Raw genomic sequence first — 1,159 nt, forward strand, 5'->3', positions numbered from 1 at the left:
TGAAAGGGACGGTAGAGATAATGGGATAGAAAAATGCAAATAACATTGACTGAATGGAAGATGCAAGGCCAGGCGAAACGGGAACGTAGGCAGGGAGAAGTGATGCAATGCATTGCTGGTTTGATAGGGTAAGGGAAGAGATATGAGAAGTAAAGTGTGAAATAACGTCATCAAATACACCACGTGGCAACCTCCGGCTTCCATCATTCCATCGAGGCTGTAATACGTCAATCCAGGTTAGTGCATGTATGGGTGATGGTCGTGGAACGCTTCGGGTTGCTGGTTTACTTAAAGGCATCCCATGCCTCTACTCTTTACTTCATTTCTTTTACCTTCTCCACTTTTCCTTCTTTATTCTTCCTCCTTTCCTATCATTATCTATTCTTACGTCATCGCTTTTAACGCATCACTTTCCAATCTATTCCATAGCGTGGAATTTTTGATAAGTAAGCTACATATACCGTCTCTTTCTAATAAGAAGCCATGTTAGTAGCAGCGGTGCTTCTACTCTTAGTCCTGCTCCCCATGATATTGTGTGTTCTAACATCGGCACAATTGCATTCACGCATGAGCAATGCAGCTGTGCCAAACGCATTCCATGCTCATTTCTCACTACATTCTTTTCTGCAATTTCTTTTGACATTTTTATAATAGACAGTGTGACCATGACTTTGAGGGCAAGGAATGAAGAAAAAATAGGCGATAGAGGAAGAACTCGAATCACTTAACGTGTGTTTATCAGTAATAGTATGGCCTCCCCGTAAGGTGGATAAAATGCAGGACAGAATGAAGCTATAAAGCAACGAAGGAATGCTAAACTGATGGAAAGAATGAAAGCGTGTTCTTGTTCTTTCTGCCAGTACTATACCATCTTCCTCTAATCTTTCAGTATGTACTCAACTCTACGATTTATTTAGCCCTATTTTCATCCTCCTGATTTGTTTCTCTCCGGTGACCAGCGATGGTAGAATGAAAGGCGAGATATATTTTTGAATCATAAAGCCAATTTGAGGTATTTCGTGGTCTTGGCTTCTTGAGTATATCAAAAATGTTACTCAGTGAGTACTAGTTTACTCTCAGTTCTGACTAGCCAAATGCAGAATCTGCAATATTACATAAGTACCGCAACCGTACTGCAGGAAGAACTCCTTTTTTAGAG

The 1,159-nt window shown here is 40.6% G+C and overlaps 1 protein-coding gene across 1 annotated transcript in view; it reads left to right on the forward strand. All coding sequences in view use genetic code 11, as the record gives it.

Moving 5' to 3' along the window:
* Positions 1 to 102: 102 nt before the first annotated feature.
* The window catches only part of EGR_09942 (hypothetical protein), a gene marked incomplete at both ends in the record, with an annotated part of 9,128 nt that continues 8,071 nt past the window's right edge, over positions 103 to 1,159 (forward strand). Inside the window, one exon of the mRNA XM_024499191.1 lies at positions 103 to 128. Within this exon, the coding sequence (XP_024346397.1) occupies positions 103 to 128 (26 nt within the window). The remainder of the gene's footprint in view (positions 129 to 1,159) is intronic.

The sequence above is a fragment of the Echinococcus granulosus genome (genome assembly GCF_000524195.1).
Source record: "Echinococcus granulosus chromosome Unknown EG_S00177, whole genome shotgun sequence".
In the NCBI taxonomy this organism is placed as follows: Eukaryota; Metazoa; Platyhelminthes; class Cestoda; order Cyclophyllidea; family Taeniidae; genus Echinococcus; species Echinococcus granulosus.